The sequence below is a fragment of the Strongylocentrotus purpuratus genome, unplaced genomic scaffold (assembly GCF_000002235.5).
Source record: "Strongylocentrotus purpuratus isolate Spur 01 unplaced genomic scaffold, Spur_5.0 spur5_scaffold_12, whole genome shotgun sequence".
NCBI classification, from domain to species: domain Eukaryota; kingdom Metazoa; phylum Echinodermata; class Echinoidea; order Camarodonta; family Strongylocentrotidae; genus Strongylocentrotus; species Strongylocentrotus purpuratus.
The window spans coordinates 789,702-811,892 of NW_022145597.1; the positions used below are offsets into that span (position 1 = coordinate 789,702).

Here is a 22,191-nt window from a genome sequence, read left to right on the forward strand (position 1 = left end):
GATGCTTTATGTTTGATCAAGAAGTTACCGCTCTCGCTAGCTAGTACTCCATGGCTGGTAACTTCTTGGTTTGATATTAGTTCCTTGTGCAGTAGGCAGGAGAAGCACTGTTGCATCATTCTGCTAAACACAGACATGAACTATTGAGTTATTATTAAAAGCAGAAGGACTTTAGCATTAAAATGCCTATAACTTCAAAAACATATGCTTATTATTTTGATATGAAATACCCAAATGAGGTTGTGACTAATATCAATCATTAAAAAGAGACATCGCTGTCATGTTCAAACTTATAAACATGCACTATGGAGCAGCCAAAACCTCAGAAGCAAGTAGCTAGACATTTGCTGTATGGCATGTGTGCTAACACCCTCCTGCATGCCAGCCACTTGCATGTCTGTTTCTCCTCGCAGGTATTCAAGAGTTTCGTCATCTTGTCAGAGAGATGCTTCCTCTCCATCTCCTGAAGTGATGCATAATTATGTTGATGGTAATTTCTACCATTACCGTAATAGTTATTACCAATTGCGCCCTCTTTTATTTCTGCAATTATACATAATGATGTTCCTGTTCGAATGTCAATCTATGAGTCATGATTGTATGTTTGTTGGTCTGTCTGTCTGTCTGTCTGTACGTCAATCTATCTGTCTGTGTTTGTGTTTATGTCTTCCCTTTTCCCTCAATCACCCACAGTACTTGTTTCTTAATCTCAACTGTCATCATGGCCCTTCTCCATCTTCACACTATCTACTCTCTCTGTCTCTGTATCTCTCTCTGTATCTCTCTCTGTCACTCTTTGTCTCTGTGTCTCTGTGTATCTCTCTCTCTCTCTCTCTCTGTCCGTCTCTCCCCTATCTCTGTCTCTCTGTCTGTCTTTCTGTCTCTCTCTCTGTCTCTCTCTCTGTCTCTCTCTCCGTCTCTGTCTCTGTTTCTCTCTCTGTCTCTCTTTGTCTCTGTGTATCTCTCTCTCTCTGTCTGTCTCTCCCCTATCTCTGTCTCTCTGTCTGTCTTTCTGTCTCTCTCTCTGTATCTCTTTCTGTCTCTCTCTCTCTATCTGTCTCTATCTCTGTCTCTATCTCTGTCTCTCTCTGTCTCTCTGTCTGTCTCTCTCTCTCTGTATCTCTTTTTGTCTCCCTCTGTCTCTCTGCTTTCTTTCCTCTTTTTGTCTCTATACCTCCATCCCTTTTGATTCTCTTTATTCCATTTCAGCCATATTTCTCCTTTTCTTATTTGTGCTTTCCCTCGTAACTTTCTCTTTTCTCTTTGACTGCTTTCTTGTCCAGTCTCCTTACACCTTGTTAATGTGACTGTGTACCTGTTATATGATTGTATCTCATTCAGCCATCAAATCAAGTTCATTGTTCCTTCTTTCTATCTTCTCTTTAGGGTCTCTTTATGATTTCTTCTCACTCATTGATCTCACCAATATTCATTGAGGAGTGGTTTGTCCCACGATAGTAGTGGTGCCTGGAGGGGGGGGGGGGGTGATTTTTAGGAGTCATAGCACTTTAGTGGTTTATGACATCACGAATCAATGAATAAGTAGTGGTCTACTCTCACCTCTTATGCTCTTCATCTCGGTGGAGTAGCAGAATTTGTGGTCAATGTTTAAAGGGAAAAGCAACCCTAATAGCAAACTATTCTAAAAGAAATTAAAACAATCAGAGAAGCAGACTGGTGAAAGTTTTGAAAGAAATCAGATAAAAACAAGAAAAATTTGACTAGATTTGATCACTATTAACGTATGGGCACTTCAAATTTCCCATTCGATGAACCATGATTTCATTTTTTAGCAAGGTAATTCAATTAATTGAACAATTTATTGTAATAGTTCAATGATATTCCACTATAATGATGATAATTCCATTTGCCAGACCTCTGTTTATACCTATGTATTTGAACCTTCACTATTCCTATACATGTGTTTGATCTATGGTAGATTGTAACGTACTCCATTAAAATGAATAAGAACATGTTCACCATACAGTATTTGTTTCTGTTGATTTGTTGAGAGCCAGAATTCAACAATTCATTTCTGTTCAGAAAGAATTAAAACTTCTCTGGCTGTCAGCCGAAAAACTACATGTAACATTTAAGGGAGCATTGCATTTGTGAAATAGATTCTCATAATCATGAATTTCCTGATATTACCTTCTTTGTCTAAACTTATTTTTTTTATGATTTGATGAATTCCCCTGTCTCTTTAATATTTTGTATATTTTTGAAAGATGCATTGTATTTCAATTCCTGGTGGTACACATAGACCTAATATTATGGATTGCTCTGAACTAGATTCAAGCTTGGAATTAAACCATCTCTGCATGTGCATAATTTAATCTCAATTCCCCTTTTCAATTATTCATTTGCTGATTAACTGTCATGCTCTACTTACATGATACATCTATCAAAAAATAAAATATTCTTTGAGGTTTTTTTTCTCTTGAAATCCTCATACATATGGGGCATTTACAATACAATAAAAAAATCATTGTTTTTTTCTCACATTCCCACATTCCTAATTTTTGTCAGAAGTTGCTAGGCAACTTTTTATAAACATGACAAAAAACCCAAATAAAAAACTTTTTCTAAAACAAGCCAATTAAAACTTCCCCAGGTTTTTGCTGTGTAATGGCTTGCTCTCAAAACACCAGTGAACGATTCTGATATTTTTGTCACGTGACTTTTCCTCAATTCCGCATGTACAGCAGCAACGAGATGCGCAAGCCAAGCGCACAACTCACAAACAAATTAACATAAAATAAGCAAACGCTGATGGTTTTTCCAGTAGTGTTGTAGACAAATTTAGAAAAATTTAGAAAAATTTAGAAAAACTTGGTTTTCCTGCAATGTAAATGGACCTTTAGATATTTGCATTAACCTCTGGGAAGCAATTTATTGACATACTCGATTGGCTTTGTGCGCTTGACTGGACTCAATTCATTTTCACTTGGTAATTGGTCTGACTGTGATGCAAGATACGAGGCACTCCAGAGAAATGGTTCCCTTCATATCTCACTCACTAGGGATAATCCTGAACATGGTTTTCACCTGCTTAATGGAAAGGTGTAGCATGGTAATGTACTGATTCAGGAGAGGAATTATTGCACTAGATACAAGATTAGATATTTGTAAAGAGATATTTAGATGACATGTTGTCTGTTTGGACGCAAAAGGGAATATAATTTGTTTGATGTTTGTGCCTTTCCTAACCCCGTGCTTTTCCTCTTCATAACATAGTAAATGCACTGTGCTCCAATTCAAGAATGAAACATTTTTGTGAGTTGGTCAAAATCAGTCAGTGCATGAAATAATGTGAATCCTTAAAATGCTATCCGATTGAATAGACCCTCACTAATAAATTCAACAACAAAAATCATGCAGATATGTGAAGTTATCATTTCAGAGGATATTTCCAAAATTGTATACTTAAACAAATAATTACAAAGCACCTTTATCCATACATACAAATTTCCTACCCATTCTACAACATAATTACTTTTTTCCTCTCAAAATACTGTTGTTGCTATCCATAATTGTAATTACTCTTTCTTTCCCCTATGTCTTCCTCCATCTTTATGTGTCCTGTTTAGTTTATCATCGTCATCTCTTTTGTCTGTGTTCGATTGCCTCCTTCATTTACTTTTTACTTTCTTCACATAACGTCGCTATTTTCACGAAGTGACGGTAAAAAAATGCATTCACTTTGCGTTACGATTTTCCTCACTACCGTCACTTCGTGAAAACAAGGACGATAATATCCAAACAGGCAAACATATTTTCTCCCTGTTCGTTGGAGATTTCATATAACGCCTCTTTGCCTATGCATTGAAAATGCCCTGTTTGACGCTACCCAAACACCCCTACGCAAGCAACATATTTATTATACATTTGCTTCTCCCCATTTAGAGATGCAGATTCGACCGTTCAGGAGCACGAGAAGTTATAGCCAGCAGTTCATTGCGTGTATGCGTGTGCTCGGCAGAATAACAAACATGTTATTCGTTTCTCAGCCAATAAATGGTACACAACATGTAAAGCTAGCAAGCTTCAAGCAAAGCTGCCAACATTCACTAGAACATTTCAAATATTTCAAAAGCTTAAGCTTGTTTGCAATAGTACCATGAAATTCAAACATTTGCAGGCGCTGTATCATATTATCTGTTTGGAGCCAGAAGGGTGTTAACTCATATACTTTACGGAGACTTAACGCCCTTCTGGCTCTCAACAGATGATTTATTCTCCCATTATGTTCAAATTTGAATTAAATTTGAATTGAATATAGTTGTTATGATGAGAAAAGGTAATGAAATGTGCATGAAAAATAAGGATGTTCAATTGGCATTCAGTGCGAGAGAGATGAAATATTAGAAAAGCTATTTAGTAGCTTGGTTGTTTTGATCATTTTCTTTTCTATTGCCCTAGGCAACATATGGAAAATAATTCATATCGTGAAGCTTATTAGGAGACGATTGCTGCCAGTATGATGTATTGGTCTGTGGGATACCTTTCTTACTTATGTTTGTATTTGATTTTCTCCCACTTTCTTATTCTCCCTCATGTACCCTGCTGGCCTTATTCTTTCTTATCATTCTCTAGAGAGCTTTAAAAAAGACATGCTATTCTATTTTTGAATAACAAACATCTTCTGTCGACTCCATCCCAAGTTATATCAAGCTTATTATAGAGTGGATGAGTTGTTTTCTCATGCTTGTACTAGCTTGTTTTAATGTCCTAGTTATCTCTATTTCACTCCAATCTTCTCTCTCTCTCTCTCTCTCTCTCTCTCTCTTTCTCTCTCTCTCTCTCTCTCTTTCTCTCCTTATTTTCTGCTCTCGATGTGTTCGTCTATTCTGTCAGTCAGTCTGTCTGTTTCTGTCTCTCTCTCTCTCTCTCTCTCTCCCTCTCCCTCTCCCTCCCTCCCTCCCTCCCTCCTTCTCTCTCTCACTCATCTCCCATTCTCTCCCCATTTCTCTAATGCTCTTTGTAACATCTCTCCCTGTCTCGATCCCACCCTGTCTTTCACAATCTATCCATCTCGCTCTACTTTCTCTATCTCTCTCTCTCTCTCTCTCTCCATTTGAAAGGGTTCCTGGAGTTTGCTGAACTGCCCCTGGCGTTACAGACATAGCGGATCCATTTTTCCTTATTATTTGGCAAGTCACATATTTTGGACTGATAGATCCGATGATAATATTGGCACAACTGCGAATGTGAATTATTGATGCCAACAGAGTAGCACAGTGTATTTTCCCCTCCTTGATCATAATCTTGTCAGAGATGTATTTGTGAATGCCATAGAGCATTGTTGTCAACCTTTGAGGATCTAGGTTGCCATTCTTGGAATAATGGAGAGAAGTCGGAACAGTGTTGTTTATACATTTTCTTTGTTGTGAGAGAGTTTTCCTTGATAGTAATATCTGATGTGACATTTAGTAATTAAGTTCCTATTCTAGGTCACATAATTAACCCAATTTAATTTTATATTCTATAGAGAAGCTGCACAGGGTGCCAACTCTTGTCTCTCTAATATTATTGTATCTTCACTACCAAAACAAAATTGGTGTTCTGATAATTCTAGTTACTTTTCTTGTAACTATTCTTGTATCTTTTCTCTTATTTCTTTACCCCCCCCCCCCCCCCCCCCCCCCGGTCAAATATTGTGTGCCTAGCGCGTGTAAAAGAGATAAAATTGAGTGTAATGCTAATTACCATAATATGCTCAAAATAATATCATGAGATGAAAGATATTCTAAACATTCTTTTATCTTTTCTTTTATCTTCTCTTTCATGATAATTACAAGAATATTTATATAGCCACCACCAATATCCATCATATCATGGATATACCATTATCTATGTGTTCAGCATGTGCATCATTGATTCACATCTCTCATACCATGTTCTTTACTTCACAACCTCAACCATCACCATTATTCAGCATTGCCATCAACGACCATTTCATGTGCTTCATCATCATGATCATCATTATCGTGTCAACATTATTCTGTTTCCACTTCCAGGGGTTGTCCTCTCCCTACTTGCTCTTCTCCTCCTACCACCACTGTTGTGCTACTCCATCCACAACTATCACTACTACCACTTTCACTACGACTACCACAACTATCACTACCACAACTACCACTACCAATACCACAACTACCACTACCATAACTTCCACTACCACAATTTCCACTACCACTACCACCACTACCACAACTACCACAACTACCACTACCACAACTACCACTACCAATACCACAACTACCACTACCATAACTTCCACTACCACAATTACCACTACCACTACTACCACTACCACTACTACCACTACCACAACTACCACTACTACCACTCACATCTCTCATACCATGTCCTCCATCACAACCTCAACCATCAAGCTCACTTTGTCTGTTCAGAGGCAGAAGGTCATTAAGTCTATGTCAAATTATATGAGTTAACGCCCTTCTGGCTCCAAACAGACCACTTCTACCAACATCACCAACATCACCCTACTCCTTCATTATACCATTATCCATCAGGTCATGAATACGCATCAGTAAGCACTTGAATGTGTTTCATCCTGATCATCATTATCATGTCAGCATCCTTCCGCTTCCCCTTCCATGGTCGTCCTCGCCTCGCCGTGTGCACTCTTCCATCCTTCCACCCTCCCATTGCCGTACAATGTAACCATTCGATGCTGTAATTGGCTTTAAAGATCAATATCGTAATTGTAAATGCTTCGTCTTTTAGTAACAGCTACATAGCCCCATTTACACTAATTACTCTACTAGATGTAGATGTTCCTTTCATATATATTAAACACAAATATTTTTCAAGCCTCAATCTGCTTTGTAACAAATTTCCACCAATTGAGGTTGATTCCCATTCTTTGGATATCTCCTATGTCTCAAAACTCCTTTTGGATATGTGTTCAATCACTCTTTTTCATATATCATGTAGTGATGTTAAGCACTGTGAAACAATGATTAGTTTGTAAGGGCACTAGTCAAATGTAGCTATTGATTGTAAAGGCATACAAGAGAGTCCAATAAGAGAGTTTAATGAGATGCTGTATCAGCTCAGACCTACTTCTCAGAATAGGTAAATAGTCGTATGTAACCAGAATCCAACTGACCGCATGCACTAAAGTCTGAAAAGGCTGACTTGGGGGTATATAGGCATGGTAAACAAAGTTGGTATGTATATCATGAACTGTACGCAGACCTGTTTGTGTGAATGGGGTCAAATGCTATCAGCTTAGCAGTATGTATGATATGAACTCACATCCTTGAGCCATTTGTTATGTTCGTGGAGATATGTTTTGAATATCAACATTGATACAAGAAGGGATGGTGGAAGCGCTGGCTTGATGTATATATGCCTTGTGAAAGGTCATTATTAGAGGCTTTAAAGCTATTCAGTAATGCTACTACTGTACATGTACCTACCGCAAATCTCTGTGTATAAGACGTACCCTATTTTTAGGACCAAGATCAACAACAACAACAAAAACTTTTGCTTTTGATTTTTTGCCGACACCGAAGGCAGCAAGCCAGATCAGATAGCGTCTTATTTCAGCGTTGGGAAAGGTACGTTCGGAAACGAAAGCCATGCAGGGAAGGACTTTAATTTATTACAAGGCGCAGTTGAAATGCTTGGGAACTTGTCACATATAATAGTAACAATGTTGTTTTTTAAACTAAAGATTAAAGAGAAATTTTGCTCTGAGTCCAAACAAGAAAAAAAGACAAGAAAGTTACCAATAATTGGCCTATACCCTGAGATAATATTCCATGGATGGTGGATGCACAATTTTTGAATTCATCTTCTAGACCATAAAGAGAAATTCATTAGATTGTTGGCATGCAGAGTGCAGACCCAATATATAGCATGGAAAATTCGAAAGAATAATTTCCATAAACACAAATAAGTGAATTTCTTGTGAAAGCACCTTTACTTGTGTCATGCAGCTAGTCATATGCATTAGGGATGGTCTACTGCAAAATTGAGTGCTCATAAAAATAGTTCAGTTCTCCCATTTCATGAAAGTAAACTACAGGAAGAGATTAAACTATTTTAAAATGATGCCCAGTTTTATTATACATAGGAATTTAGTTGTTTTGTTTTATGATGACTACCATAGGAATAAAATCGGATATTAAGGCCTGGCTTCATCAGCTCGAGATTGCCAAATACCAAGAGTCCTTTATTTCTAATTTGGGAAATAATCCTGAAGTTACAAATCACGTCTCCATTAGCTCAAGATATTTTGCAAACTAGCCCAAGATATCCTGGGATGACAATCCCGACCAAATATCCCGCCAATTGCAACTTCGAACTGATGAAGACGCAAATTATCCAGATCGGGATAGTTGAAATAGCAGGATATTTGGCAATCTCGAGCTGATGAAAACAGGTCTAAAGATAGCTCTTATCTTGACCAGAAGGACCACAGGGACCGTCTAGAGTGAGACATCTTCTTGGAGATCAGAGCAATAAATACAGCGCCAGCATGTCAGTAATTGATGTAATACTCTCCCCCATGAGGGGTATAGAAAGCTTGACATACCGTGCATGAGCCTTGCCCCAACCTGGCACTAATCCCTGCTCTGTAGAGAGACACTTGAACTTGTGTTCAGTACTGAAAAAGTATGAAAGTTAGGATATAGGTTTAAAGAGATGATCCTCCTTTAAAAAAAAAAATTACATAATGAACTACTGTTACATAATTTACATATATTTATTTCTATGTTAATGGGTATTCATTCGATACTTGAATATAATAAATATTATCACACTATTTGTTTAATTGAGTAATTAATATTGATGGAAAAGTTTTTATCACAAGTAGAAGTCTTGGCATGGGAGCCAAGATTTATAATTTTGAAAGGAAACAGGAAATTCAGTGATACGATTGTCTTTGAATTGTCTAGTAGTCAATAAAGAAGAAGTGAGAGTTTGTTCTCAATTTAGTCTGTATCCTGTCTTGTGAGAAGCGCGCGCTCTCTCTCTCTCTCGATCAATCGATCGATCTCAATCTTGAGTCTGTTTGGAGCCAGAAGGGTATTACATGTACCTCATATATTTTAACATGAATTTAATGCCCTTTTAGTTCCAAACAGATCAAACAAGGAATAGAAAATAGAAATGTGACTCAAACTTTTTTTTCCTTTTAGATGAGAGGACATGATTCTGATTTGTGAACTTTCTTTTTCAAAGTGTGTAAAACAATTTCTATATTAAAAGAAATGTTTTCTCTTTCATTTCTTGATGCTCTAACAGCGTGTCCACACACGAAACAATTTATCCCGAAACTCTATAACGAAACGTCGTATAAAGAATCATAGTATAAATTTCAAAGTGTCCACACACAAGAAACGTCATATAAATAATCATCGTATAAATTCAAGGATGTCCATAAACAGCAGAAAGTAATCCTGAAACTCTACAGTCTGGTCTCCTTTCGCTCGAGGTCACGTTAAGCCCCGCCCAGTTAGTTACACTAGTTACACTCCCCCTGTCCACACACAACATTTTCGTGATTAGGCGTGATTCTTTATTGAGTTTCAGTTCGAAACGATGCCCAAACCTGCGTTTCGTTAGACTAGTTTCGTTATACGACGTATCGTTAGTGAGCGTCCACACACACAATTTCATCGTAAAACTATCGCGAAACGGTATCACTATCGCGAAACGGTATAGCTAATCACGGAAAATGTTGTGTGTGGACAGGGGGTTAAAGAGAAACATTTTTCATGATATGAAGAAGAGCTGAAAATAATCAAGATATCAATCTGTCGGGCATATCACACTTATTTTGCTGAGGCAATGTATGTGTAGTCTTCAGCACCAGGAGTTCTTGAATAAAAGTTATGGTTGCATTAGAAAAGGAAACAGACTTTGCATTGGAATTTTGAATGTGTTGGAGAGTGAGATAAGAAATCTGTCGTGGTGCATCTCCACCCCCCCCCCCCCCTCCTCTCTCTCTCTCTCTTACTACGTCTCTCGGTCTGGATATCTTTTAAGATCTCTCTTTCGTCCACGTCCCCCCTCCTTTCTCTTTTCTTTCTCTCTCTCTCTCTCTCTCTCTCTCTCTCTCTCCCCCTCGTCCTCTGATCATGAGTATTTTGGGTCAGTCGTATTAATCACTTCCCCCTTCTCACGTTAGAGCATTAGTCTGCTCAGCTCAGTCTACCCTCCCAACTGGGCACAGCTTACATGTAACTCTGTGTGTGTGTGTGCTAGGTCTTGATCGAGTGCGTGATATTGTCTGGTCCGAATAGGATGTTAATGTGAGATATAACAAACATTCAAGGTGCTCTGGTATATTTACCTAGGTAAGTTTAAAACTCTGTCTGTGATTGCATTTTGGAGTGGTTTTGAAAGAAATGATATACATGTATGCCATTTTGATATATGTAATTGTGTGTTGAGGGATTGATGTTTGTTAATGGCTGCTAATCAATAGGGTGTATAACGTAATAGGTGTATGAATAGGACTATGACTACAATCTATACATGTAACTTAATGAGCCATCAATAGTCATTACTTGTATATGGATGCATGCATGCATAGGCCACATACATGTATGATGTTCATTTGTACTCTATTTCCATTAATGCATGGAGAAGAAAGAAACTTCTTAAATTAATATTTCTAAGCTAAATATAAAAAGTTTTGAATGTTAAGGGTCATTTTTGTTTCTTTCATTAAAATTTTGTGTCACTTTTTAACTTCTCATTATTTCATGCATCTCAGGTTAGTTTGTGTCAAGTGATACCAATTTTCAAGTCAATTTCCAGCCATTACTGTGTGAATTACAAAAGGCAATTTTCAGGTTTTGCGTGCCTTCAGGAAGTTATTAAAACATTTGAAGCAGAAATGAGCTATCCTGTATTTCTTTCTCAATACTACATTTAACGTACTTACCAACACCAGTTTGAATACCGGTACTACTGGATTTTGTTTAACGGTATTCTTTCCACATTTTTTTGTTCATTCATGCATAGTATAACAACATTAAGTCTAAATTCAATTTAAATTGATTTATTGTATATCTCTCTCCTACTTTTCAGTAGTACAGCAAATTTTATTAAAAAATTCATTTCTGTAATTTCACTAACTGTTTATCAATTAATCATATCTCCTTTTGTTTCCTCATCAACCTATACAGTTAAAAGTTTGGACCATATAAGGCTGAATATGTTATAAACTAATAATTTATGGTTTTCTCTCTTCTCTTTCTTCTTCTTGATCTCCAGTTGTATGACAAGATCAACACGAAATCAAGTGAACAGCTTCCCAACAAGAGAAACCTGCCTGCTGACAGTGTCTTAAGAACCAGAGAGGTAGGTTTACTTTCAATCTCCATCTTTGGTTTGTTAGGAAATTACACATTCCTGGGGTCCCCCCAAAAGGCATGGGAGTTGAACTGAAACATTATTAGCAGAAGATTTACATTTGTAACTAATGCCTATCAAATTATAGATGTTTACCTTGGCAGCGTTTCACAAAAGTGCAAGTTCACAGACATCCCATTGAAACGCATCTATTGCAATTAACACACGTTTCAATTATAGTTTCAAACCGATGTCGACAAACTTGTACTTAAGACGGTTTTGTGAAAGGATGCCCTGGTCTTACCACTGCTGCATTATGGGGGAAGCTCTTTGGTCAAAACATAGTGCTAATACTAACTAAATTGAGAAGTTAGTGTCCCCCCCCCCCTTACAAAATGTTAAAATGAAATTAAGGCCCATTCTTAAAAAGAGCAGTGATCAATTTTTTTTTAAAATATTGTGAAGGAATAGGCATTGAAAAGCATTGGATGTAATATTAATAGTTAAGGTGTTGTGGTGTAGTGGTTACGTCACAGGACTATGGATAACATGGTTGTTGGTTTAATTCACGGCGTGGTACTACTAATTTTTTTTGGCAAGGCATTAATCTACATTTGCCATTTTCCACTCGGGTGTAAAATGGGTACCAGTAGGATGCAAACATTAATGTGGATGGATTGGTATTGTGTGTGCTTGTAAAATGGCACCCAGCTCAGGGAGCAGAGCATGTGCACTACAATATATGGATTAGCAATTAAATCCAATTACCGGGTAACTCTAATGTATTAAAGCACTTCGTAGTATACGTGCTGTACAAATTTGACTATTGTAAATAAATCATGTTGTAAGGTTCAGTGATATTTCCTGATAATGTATCATCTTCTGTTCATGAAGTTTAAAAGTTTAGACCTTATGAATATGCATGTATCATCTGTTCAAATCCAGGAGGGTTTCAACACTTAAAATCTAACACAAGGTCAATGCCCTTCTGGCTCCTAATTAAAAGGCGATACATTCCATATTTGGTTTTAAAGAGTTATTAATAAGTTCATTCATCCATTCAGGTTATATGAGTATTCAAGTCGCACAGACTGACGATCACATGCATGTTACCCATATTAAAGCATTCATAAAAGGGGTGTGATTTGGGCATTGCTTCTTAGTATGTCAGCTGCAAATTAACACTAATTCTGCTGTTTCCACGTTGAATCAAGCTAGTATGCTAGCTGGCTGGTATTGATATGATACTAACAACAGGAAGTTTAGGGGTGTGTTGGGAGTAAGATAGCCAGTAATCAAATTAAATCTTGGAACTGGTAGTTTCCATTAGGCCTGTTTTCATCAGCTTGAATTTGCCAAATAACCCGCTAATTTAACTATCCCGATCGCAAATTAACATGTTCGTTTGCGTTTTCATCAGCAAGATATTAGGCTGAGATAATATTCCGAGAAATCTTGGTCTTGTTTCCAAAATATCCCCCTATTTGGGAAATAGCGGGCTAATTTGGCCCGTCTGAGCTAGTTTGTGATGAGCATATATTGGTCTGCTGAAAATGCAATTTTGAACTTCGATATAATATCCCGAGTCTGAAACTTTGGGTTATTTGGCAAACTCGAGCTGATGAAGGCCGGCCTATTGAGTAGAAGAACCAAGTACATGTAATGATACAGGGCCATGAATTGTATAGGTTGTGGTCATAATCCTGAGGACTTGAACCAGCAAAACCGATAGACCCCTTCGGGATAGCTTTGGTATTGACAATTTTGGAATTGGTGCAAAATTTCTCCCAGATAAGCTTTTAAAAACTTCTCCCAGATAAGCTTTTAAAAACTTTCCCCACCAAAAACTCACATTAAACCCCCTATCTCCTAAAGTATATAATAAAGCCACAGCTGACAAGATGTCAACTTTTTTCCATGATGCATCATGTGAAATGAATGTAACACTTGTGTTCAATGTGTTGTATTGTACAGACCCTGCACTATTGTGACATGTAATGTCTTGGCAACATACAAAACATTTTTTTCCATGTGACATTCTTCCAGGCTTCTATGAAAAATGGGTCGTGCCTTCAAACTACTCTACTATGTACCGGTACATCCATTGTTTAATATTGTGTTGCTCTTTGTTAGGTATAGTTACAGATGGAAATCAATCAAGTGTAATTTGTTCACATTTGGGACTACCATTTAATGTCATCGTCTGATAGATGGTTGCCATTACGTTAATACATCCAGGGACCTCTGGTATTAGACATCCGTGCTAAACACCTCGAGATACTACTAAAGTTTACGTCAAGGCTCCGTTCAAGGAGTAGTGTTTATTTCAGAAGTTCAGAGAAGATTTTTGTTTGTGACTCAAAAAGTCTTGTGAAGCTTAGCCTTGTTATTTCAGTTTTAAATCATTTCATTATCATATCAAAATCATCCACATGTCAATCAAATTTGTGTTTACCTTACTTGTGAAATTCTTAAAGTATTATGTTGTTGTTGTTGTTTTAGTTTATAGGCGTGAAACACCTCTATTATTATTTGATTCTTGATGTAGGCTTAGCTCAAGGAGTCAACACTTATTTGTTTAAGTTTCAGAAAAGAATTAGTGCTTGTGAGTTGTGACAATCATACATTTGGTGACTTGTTGCCCTTCAGATCATACCAAAATTATTTCAAAATCATGTTAATGCTTTGCAAGTGGTTGTCAATGTTTGCAGTGAAATATTTTTGTTCAATTAGTGAAGGCTTGGCTAAATGATTATTTAAATGAAAGAGTATTAGAAAAACAAGATGTTATGCTTTTGGGAATATCTGTTTGAAAACTACATGATATAGGTAGGCAGTCATCTACACCAACGTGGGGTGGGGCCCGATCTGAGGTTATCTAGACATTAGGTTTAACAAAAATCATGAACATAATGTAGTTTCATCTTGTTTAAAGCTCTACATTCATATGAAAATGAGGTTTGAATAAATATTTGTGTTGAAATTGATCCAATAGCATTTCTATGCACAGAAAGAAAAGAAGAAAATCAAAAAATCAAATAACATGGAACCTCCTCCTCCCCATTTTTAAAAGAGCCTGACAAGAAAATGAAATTCAATTTATTTGTCCTAAACTGTATGCATTAGAGGCTATTACATTTACAGATGAAATTGTCAAATTCTGCAAAATGATTAAGTTAAATTCATACAACCATATAAACTGGATGCAACTGCCTAATTCAGGATAAGAAAAAGGAAGATATTTAATCATTGGTGTAGACTGTATTATAATAACCCTTGCAATGTCTTTCATGACTGTAACTTAACAATGTTTGAGGTTATAGTCTAGCCGAAAATAATAGAAGTTGCAAAGAACATGACTTGAGATCGCAGGGTAAGATGAGGAATATAGGAAGTCAATTAGACAGGATGAAATCATGTACAAATAGTTATGAGATTAGGTTAGAAGATTATGCCTACAAATCTCATTCCTGATGTGGCGTAGACTTGTTTTTGATTGAGAATTCAAATACGACATCCAAATCTACAAGTGCACATAACAGGTTGAGTGCAATCAGATATTTCCTTTTATGTTATGAAAAATAGATATTATCAGTTCATTAAGTCACCCCTGTGTCGGACTTGTGGCTAAGAAATTTGGTTTGACGAAATATCCTGAAATTTAGAGCTGGTCTAATATCAGCTGCAAGAAAATGCTTATTGATACACAGATTCATCAATTAAGTCAAAGTTTCCTTCAAACTTTATAACTCACAATTTCGATAGTTGAAATAGTTAGCAGTTATAAGTTATGGTATTGGTTTAATAGCTCTTTGAAATTGTAGAGTGCTTAGATGTGCGTACTGGTAAATGTATGCATTAAATTTGATGATATAAATCATTTGTGGAAAGCCACTAGTGTAAATTGGTACTTCAGAATAATTGGTTCAACCAGTTGATGAGGGGATTCATAGAGAAGGAATATCTTCATGAGAATGTAGGTTTTAATAACAAGGTACTGTGCTGTGTGGTTAGAATGAAGGCGTACACACTTGGGAAAGATTGAATTTTTCATATTTTATGTTAAGATTGTATCTATCAATACAGGTCACATTTATTGTATTATGACCGGGGTAATAGTATATTTGTAAAGCGCTTAGAGACATTTGTATTAAGCGCTATATAAAAAGTAAATATTATTATCATTATTATTATTATGTATTTACATAATATTTAGAACATGACTTGTATTGTGTATAAACACACCCTGTCTGGTGGTATAGTGTTTGATTGAATCTTCCTGTGAAGCCATAGGGTATGTCCTCACTGGGAAGTGAGTCACGCTAATTGAATCAAGATTAAAGGCCTAATCAACTCTAAGAAATATCATCATTCGTTTTTTGACAGGATCATGGAGGAATATGCTGCACTTAATTAATTACTTGCATGTTTGCTTTAAAATAATTTAACCTCCCCAAGCTAATATGCTAGACATCCGTCGTAGCATTATCAGTCTAGATATTCCAATTTATTCTGTTGAATCACCATAGAAATTGTTACCCATAGAGAGAAGAATTTTCTATGAAAGCCTGCAAATTCTTCATATTTCAGATGTAGAATCAGAATTTATATTTTTGATTACTCCAGTGTAATGACAATCCTAATGTCTTCGACACTTTTTAGAAAATGTTAGTACATGTTCTGATTACTCTGGTTAAAAGTTATGAGGTGTGAAACAATTTTATATACATATTCAGGTTTTTGCATGAGTTGCTAGATTATATTTTATTATTGACATATGATAATTTGTAATTTTAACACAGTATGCAAGAAATTGACCCATTTTATTAGATGTTTTCCTCCCATTTCATGCAGCTATACATGCATTCCTTCATATGAATTATGATATGCTCATTTACATGTATTTTACTGTATTATCCATATACATATACCTTGTATTTTGTACAGTATCACTCAAAAGTATAATTGTAGATATTCTTATGTAGTTATTGTCAAACCAGAATATTTTCGCAAACATGAAACTTTCGCAAATTGGAGCTGACGACCTTTTTTGGGGCATAAAATCTTCATGAATCGCAGACCATGACAAAACATTTATAGATATATATTTACTATATATTTTGAGGTCTCGGAAACGCAATTTCATTTAATTTGGATGTGATTGTGCTCTAGATCTATACATACCATAATGCAACAATACAAGTCAATTTACTTGCACAGTATATACAGCTCGTATTGTACTGTAATTTGGTGCATTTAACTCTCACAAATCTGGTCTCCTCGTGAAATTCACGAAAGTTTCATGCACGCTAAAAATATTCTGGTTTGACAGAGCTCTACTGAATACAGCATAGTGGCATGACATGGCGTAATATCCCTCTTTCATTGCATTACTACCCACTTACTTCATCATTTAATCCAGCATCACTCTCACATCCATTTAAACCATTCCAAGATTTAACCAATGCATGCTTTAAACCAAATAATGGAATGCTCCCACCTCTTACCACAGAACTTAAACCAATTACCAAAACAGGAGAAGATTACCACAAAATTGTAATGCTCCTTTGGTTTGAATTAGAAGAGATATGCTTTGATTTATAATTTTTAGTTAGATGAAAAGTAGAAAGAGGCTGCAGTTTGAGAGAAAATATATGCCATATTTTAGACTCGGTGGCATTTATTGTAGCCTCTGGTTCCTTTAAACGTTCCTCTAGCTTTGGAAACGCTCATGTAGCCTTTGAAGCATTAATTTGCCTTGAGAAACATTCCCTTAGTCTTGAGAAACATTCCCTTAGTCTTGAGAAACATTCCTTTTAAAGTTTTGATGGAGGGTTATATGAACGCAACATGTCTTGCCCTATGCTACCATTGCAGAACGTACCATCACTACAGTCTGTGCATGTCACTACCGAACAGGTCTTGGAGTTGTTCAGACAACACAACCAGGACAGCCAAGACGCCTACGAACTACAAGCCATCCTCAGTGATCCCTACTTCAGGGTAAGTCTAATCACTACTACATCAACGACTTCATAAGGACTTGAAATTGGCAAGACTATTTTTATTGATTAATTTTCTATTAAAAAAAAATCACATATAATAGGGATAGAAATTGACATAAACTATGATGAAAAGATGAAAATTGCTATCTTTATGTGATAGAACATTGATTTTGATCTTCTCAACATGATGCCAATTTAATGCTTATAAATTGTTATAATTGTAAAGCAGGAATTGTGTAAGTATTACATTAATCAGCTTTTCTTCAACTTGACAATAGGTGGTGTCACACAGAGTCCAAAAATCCGGATTTTAGTTACCCTCTTAATTGCTGTCTGTAATCAATTATCCCATTAAAAAATCCTCTAACGAAGCAAGAAAATTTTCCCTTGAAAGGATTTTTTAAGGGATTTTTCTGTGTGACACCGCCTAATGTATTTTGAATTGACATACATGTAGGTGCCAGAAAATGTTTTAAAAGTTAAAACAAATTGCCATATAAGAACCTATCATACTGACACAAAACACATGAAAAAAAGAAAGAAGCAGAACTAGCTTGAAGAAGGAAGGGGTCAAGAAAGGTTGATCAATATAGGAAAATGGTCTGACATTTAATCATTGGAATTCTAGATTGTCATCCCAGCCCACATGAACTAGAATGTTTACTCACAGATAAGGATACATATTGCTATTGTCTAAGACTATGTTAATGGCTTTTAAGTAAATATGTAAAATTTCTGGCAAATAGAGCAGAGATATCATTATAGGTCATATTTCATATGACCTTCAGCAACTGATTGTGATAGGGGGGCATAATGCATATATTCCTAAAAGTACAATAAATGTAGAATATGCAAATTGGAATTTAAAAAAAAAAAGAATAATCATGCTACATAAACGCATTAAAGCTGGATTGTAGTAGTGATATTTACAGCTGTTTATTTTATGTACAAATTCTTAATTTGTAATGGATAAGCGCCTCATACCAGTAGTTATCAAGAAATGTATACAATATTGAGAGAAGATAAACAGTATTCTTTAAAATCCTGCATCCCAATGCATGGAATCAATTAGAATTTCAGGAAGAAAGATGACTTCTTTATTTTCCCAACATATATGATCCAATATCAAATCTTTGGGTCGTTTAAAAATCAATGCCAGCACTGATGAAATGAAAATTCCTTGAGTTCAGACAATGAAGTTTTATTCAGAGAGAAATTAACTTTGAAATACTCAAAATCCTAGATAAAGTGATCAATAATGAATTATAGGGTTGTTTGAACAAGCATAATGTAATGAAAGAAGTGCACACATTTTCAACAAAAAAATACATCTTCGTGTAAAAAGCCTGATACAGATATGTGGATAGGATATATGATTATTGAAGTTGAGGTAGAAAAAAAAGTTTAAAAAGGTAAAAGATAATCTAGACTTGTTACTTGGCTGTATATAGAACTGTTTGAAATGGATATCACTCATTGTAGGTTTTGAATTTCCCTGTAAAATGTGTTAGACTTTCCGTTCAACTTTCTATTTGCCATCATCTCGCCTCCATGGCATGAGACTACCTTTAATTACAGACGGCCATGCTTGAGACACACACACATTGACTGTCAGTCATCATGCTTTTAAACACTATCCATCTTAATGAGAAAAGTCAAGTCAAAATGTCATGGTTAGCTGTAGGGAGGCTCAGTGAGGTGTATGCCTGCCTGGTGTAGAATCAAGTATGTAGGCCACGGTGGGAAGTATTGCACATGTCTATTGTGTGAATCATACACATGCAGAGACTGTGCTACATTCTCATAATGGTCTTTTACATTAAATCAAGGCAATGAATGTGTAGAGCTTTACTGTGATAAGGTCAAGAAAGGTTACCTACCTGGAGAAATAAAACCTTTAGTGTTTCTTTTTCATTATCGAGGGCGAGTATATGCATGCATCTTTTTTGTGCTATTACATGATATTACAGTATAATGCAAAGCTGTTCATGTCCTCTGTCTTTATAAATGTAAGTTTTAAATTATAAAATGTGACAGTGTATACAAAGGACATACATGTACATTTAAGTACTACAAAGTGTATGCTAGAAAAGCCTAAGCAGATGTCACTATTTTAAATGATTATTTCAGTATAGTGTTGGGTATAGTGACGATGCCATTAGGATGACTCCTATAAAATACCCTACCTATAGTGATGTCACGATTTTGACCTTATCTTACCCTCATTTGACCCTCATTTGACCCTGTCTTTGACCTTTTCCATTGGTAACACGCATGTGTACAGTGATCATGCCATCAAAGCCTTTTCCCCCTATTGTATCTTACCTCAACTATGACTATATTTTGACCTTATGTAACCTCATTTGACCCGATTTGACAATTTGACCTTTGCTTGACCCCTAAGTACTACTTCAGGCTCATGATGTGGTTGCCCACAGGGTTTACAGTGACCACACGATCAAAGACACTCCACCTCATGTTATGCCCTACCTCAACAGTGACACTCTCTCGACTTCAATTGACCCTCATTTAACCGTTATGTGACTTTTGTTTGACCCCCTAGGCACTACTTCAGGCCCATGACGTGGTTGCCCACGAGGTTTACAGTGACCACGCGATCAGGGTGACTCCACCCCCTGTTATGCCCTACCTCAACGGCGACTCCGAGCTGATGCAACCACCCAATGGTAACATGGACCAGACAGATCAAGTCACTCGAGTACGACTTGTACAGTTTCAGAAGAACTCAGAAGAGCCTCTGGTAAGTTCCTTGAACATTTGAGATGTCAAGGGGTGAGCGGCCTTTCAGAATGGGCTTTTTTGTCCTGGGAAAGAGCAGGGTAATAATAGGCATTTCTATATCGCCGTCTATCTAGAAATTTTATTCCGAGGCGCATTTATTATTACCCCGGCTACAGCGCTCTAGCATTTCAAGGAATGAAGTTGGTGGGCAAAACCATCCCAAACTAATTGCGTATAGTCTACATAAACAATCTCATCGTGCTATCATCAATAGTCATGGCTGTTTGGAGCCACAAGGGCGTTAACCCTGTGTTAAAGTACATGAGTGAACACCCTTCTGGCTCCACACAGACCATATTTACATGCATTGGATTGAAAAACGTGTGAGAAGCACCATAAAAATGATAGTACAGTATGAGTTTTGAAGAAATCAGGAAAATCTTGGGTGATGATAGTACTGGGCTAAAATCCATAGGCAAGGTTACATCAAACGCTTTAGAATTGAGACCTAGTGAATATGAAGTGAATGAGTATTCAATCATGAGGAATGAAACCTGTATTTAAGGTCATTGAAAACACTTGGGTTATCATTTGAGCAGTCTTTGAGTAACGTTGAAGTGAAGGAAATGATTTCAATTGTTTGAAAGGTCTGGTAATGTGGGATTTGACATGATGCCCTCCCTACCTCTCTTCCCTCATTGTTACAGAGGGCATACCAGTGAAGGGATACCATGTTGAGTGGTCTTTGAGTACATTTGAAATGAAGTGACATGATTCTGTTGTCTGAAATTGTTTCTTTAAGCCCCACTGCACTACTTATAGCTACTTGCGCCATCTATATAGCAACCAAAGCCTAAGTGGTACCCATTGATCCCCCATAGTCCCCTTTTTCTTATGTTAATTGAGAGCTGATTTGATGGGATAACCACCTGCCAGTGACCATGCAGGGAGTTCTAATCCCCCCTGGCCAAACTAGTGCAGATAGGCTTAAATGTTTCTGTTAATGATAGTATATAACCCCATGCTCTGACTTACCCCCTCTATCGTCCCTCACCACACAGGGCATCACACTGAAGATGAATGAAGACAGACGCTGCATCGTAGCTCGCATCATGCACGGTGGTATGATCCATCGTCAAGCCACTCTCCATGTCGGTGATGAGATCAGAGAGATCAACAATGCCTCAGTGGCTAACCAAACCGTTGATCAGCTTCAGAAGCTACTCAGAGAACTCAAAGGCAGCATCACGTTCAAGATTGTACCCAGCTATAGGAGTGCACCTCAGCCTTGTGAGGTAGGTCTTATTAACCAACCACTGGAGGTGATATCATTTTAATCTAACATTCACTCAACAAAGGAGTTTTGTTGACAAACCTAGGTTTATGTGCGTCATATGACGTGTTTCGATGCGTTTCAGACCAAGGTCCAGACAAACCTAAGTTTGGTGAATTCAGGCCATAGTGTATGTACAGGGGGTGTTTTACAAAGTTTAAGTTGGACTTAATTATGGCCGGCCATTCATACCATTAATTGCTCTCGCCGTTATGATCTTTGGATTTTATATTTTCTTTAATAATGAATTATCCAAAGATGTAAATTCTGCAGATTTGTGACCTGCATGATTCGAGAGACCAATGCCAGTAAATGGTGAGAGCAAACATTGGCATGAGCAGCCTGCCGTAGTTAAGTCCAACTTAAAGTTGATCTAAGTCTTTGTGAAACACCCCCTAGGTTCTACCCCAAGTTGTCTTAAGCTAGTATTCAAGAGGTATTGAGGCATCCCAATCACTGTAGGAGTGAAGATCAACCATTTGGGGTAGGGAATGTTAACAGTTGCAAGTCGTAGGGTAAAGAAGAAACTTGTGTGGAGGCAGGCATGCCAGGAATGTACTGGTGTAGCTTTTTGTGTCAGCTATGAATCTGTGTTCAGGAAAAAAAAATTGTTTCTGGTACAAGATACGAGGACACAGACGACTCTTAGAAATGTCTTTAAATTTCCCATTATTGTCTGAACAATAAAACCAAAGATTTGGGAAAGGTATTATAGAAATGGTAGTAATAATTCATGATTAAACAAATGTGTCTTTAAAAAAATAAAAT

General features: G+C 36.8%; 1 protein-coding gene across 4 annotated transcripts in view; it reads left to right on the plus strand.

Annotated features, from left to right (window-relative positions):
• The window catches only part of LOC105446626 (peripheral plasma membrane protein CASK), a 56,825-nt gene that overhangs the window by 21,871 nt on the left and 12,763 nt on the right, over nt 1-22,191 (plus strand). For 3 of the 4 annotated variants that reach the window (XM_030981546.1, XM_030981548.1, XM_030981547.1), the window contains 4 exons: nt 11,266-11,352; nt 17,221-17,346; nt 19,912-20,109; nt 21,152-21,385. In XM_030981546.1, coding sequence (XP_030837406.1) covers nt 11,266-11,352; nt 17,221-17,346; nt 19,912-20,109; nt 21,152-21,385 — 645 coding nt within the window. The remainder of the gene's footprint in view (nt 1-11,265; nt 11,353-17,220; nt 17,347-19,911; nt 20,110-21,151; nt 21,386-22,191) is intronic. The other variant, XM_030981549.1, reaches the window with a different exon arrangement.